Source organism: Thermobia domestica, chromosome 2 (genome assembly GCF_964235325.1).
Source record: "Thermobia domestica chromosome 2, izTheDome1.hap1.1, whole genome shotgun sequence".
Taxonomy (NCBI): Eukaryota; Metazoa; Arthropoda; class Insecta; order Zygentoma; family Lepismatidae; genus Thermobia; species Thermobia domestica.
The window spans coordinates 306,104,864-306,107,542 of NC_137455.1; the positions used below are offsets into that span (position 1 = coordinate 306,104,864).

The following is a 2,679-nucleotide window of genomic DNA, read 5'->3' on the forward strand; positions in this document are numbered from 1 at the left end:
AACTTTTCTTCAATCTCTTCTTTCATATCACTGTCAATACTTTTTAGTCGCTCAAAATTCAATTTTGTATTTCTCCTCCTATTTTTCTTGTTTGTCTTTAACCTGGTTTCCACTTCCAGAATTCCAAGAAAGTTGTGATCCTAACCGGTATCCGCGCCTGATAATGTTTGTACTTCTCGTACACTATTCTTCAAACGCTACTTCACAAGAATGTAATCGATTTGGTAGCGCTTCTTATCTCCTGGACTTTTCCATGTATATAGCTTGGTTCTTCTTTTCCTGGACCAATTGTTCGCCACCAACATATAATTTTGACATCCATTTGGCCCCATTCGTTCTTTTTACCTACTCCAAATGATCCCCCCACCTTATTCACTGCACCTTTCCCTAAAACGCTGTGAAAGTTTCCAATTACTATATTGTTCAATTACCTGTTCCCTCCTGGTATAATATGTCGCTAATCTCATTATACAGTATTTCCACTTCGTTGTCATCGCGGTCGCTTGCTGACATATGTACTTCGATTACCACAACATCCACTGGTTTTGCACTTAGTTTTACAAACAGCAAACGGTCGCTGCAGTATTCCAGTTTGGTTACACTTCTTGCTGCTTCGTACATCATTGCAATCGCGACACCATTTTCCGCCTTAAGGCCACCTGAATAGAATATTGTGTAATTTCCCGATAAAATCTTACCATTTTGTACCCATTTCACTTCAATTAAGCTCACTATGTTCACTTTACATTTCTCCATTTCAACTTTTAAATTATCAAGTTTCTCCAAACGTGGTAGTATCTGTGCTTTATAGTTCCTAGTTAAGCTAGTTTAAGTACTCTGTATCTAATTTTAAGAGATACGGCTTTATATTGATTTGTGTTAATATAATATATAATCAATGCATTAGCTACAACAATGCTACTCATAGTAATTACTGAATGTATTCTTATTACACAAGTTATTCAAAATATATTTTTCATGGATGAATGTTTTACCAAGTGAAGTTTTTTTGCTTAATCCTATAATATTGTCCAGAATAGCACCACATACTTTGTTTTTTTTCAGAAGGTGAATTCATGAGTAAGGTCGGAAGATGTTCGACCTATAATTGATTCACTAATATTGAGTTGATTTTGATTTTAGCTTCCATTTAAGCAGCGAGGCTGTATGGAACGGGACCTATTGATTAACGTGAAATCTGAACCACATGAGTTACCGCTGGGATCAAATTGGGGCCTCCCACTGCAAAGTCTTTGGTATTAAATTTAATTAAATAAAACCTTTTTCCTTCATGATCAAGTCAGCAACCAAAATGCTACGTATATAACAATCGCTTCACTTAAAGCGAACACAAAATATATAAACTATTACAAGATGAAGTGACAGTAGAAGCTAAATTAAATGTAATAAAATATAAAAGCATTTGAAAAACAGAATAGAAGTAGTATATGAGAATACAGTGAAAATAATTATCATAATTTAACACAACATATAGAAAATAAAGTCAACAGTATCTGCAATCATATTAACCACAATTTAACACAACATAAGGAAAAGAAAATCAACTGTATATGCAATACAACAGTATCAAAAGCTTAGAAAACTTCTTCAGAAAAGGAGTGAGAAAATGAAAGCAGACACATTTTGGAAGGCATCTAGTGATTAGTACTAAACTTTTCTGGAAACTTAGTTTTCAAAGTTGTTCAGAAAGCATACAAAATAGTCGTCGGGAAAATACAGTACCCACAATAAAGATTGGGATTGGTATTATATAAGTATGCAGTACTCAATATATTAGGCAGTAGTATCCACAATGCAAAAGTGAGAAAGGAGGATTCATATCAGCGAGTAATACTAGGTGACAAATACCAGTTATAAAAAGTAAGCCTCATGTATTGTACTTAATTTTGGTTTCACTGTTTCGAATTCGCTGCACATTAAAAGCACATACATACGATTAGAAACACGTAAACACTGTCGTTATTCAAATCTTCCAAGGTATTGTACCTGGCAGCAGTGTCAGTAAGCTTGTTACCTCGCAGGTTTACGTGTCTCATCACTAGGAATTGAAAATGAATTTACATTCCTTCTGGCCTGAGTTTTTGATTTGCTGACAGCGATTTTCATTCAATATTACATCATATGTTTTTAGCTTTCCCTCAGAACTTGATGTTTAAACATTCCCAGATATCTGGATATTTGCAACACTTCCTGTGAACGTCTGGATTTATTTGATCACCAAATGGGTTTATACAATATAACTCTTTCCAGCGCAGTTCTTTATAAGAAACATACTCTCAAATTTGATGTTTAACAGTTACAGCTGTTTGCCTAATGCTTCCACAATGATTAGTCAACTGGTTATTGCTAATACCTGTGACATTCTTGCTGATCTGATTTACTAACGCGAGTACTTTTCGACAACTAGGTTCTGCCTTCAGTCTCTGGTGGATGAGTGGTAGTAGTATTTCGGATCTCATTTTAAATATTACATATTGCCCTATATACACCTATACAGATCATAAACTGTTTCGTTGCTGAGAAAGAACATTAATACAAATTATTCAATGTCAAATCTTACATTTTTAATTAAAATTAACAACTGAAATAAAATAAGCAAAAGACGTAAATAGTGATAAGTTGAAACAATGTAACTTTAACTGTAATATTTTTTTTATA

At 33.8% G+C, this 2,679-nt stretch overlaps 1 protein-coding gene across 1 annotated transcript; it reads right to left on the reverse strand.

Moving 5' to 3' along the window:
- Positions 1-423: 423 nt before the first annotated feature.
- Positions 424-756, reverse strand: LOC145679472 (protein CFDP2-like). The gene has a single exon (XM_081750051.1). It carries the CDS (start codon positions 754-756, stop codon positions 424-426), a length of 333 nt encoding a protein of 110 aa, XP_081606177.1.
- Positions 757-2,679: the final 1,923 nt, after the last annotated feature.

Excerpts from the sequence above, each read along its gene's own strand:
- LOC145679472 (XM_081750051.1), bottom strand. The coding sequence starts at position 756 with ATGGAGAAATGTAAAGTGAACATAGTGAGCTTAATTGAAGTGAAATGG.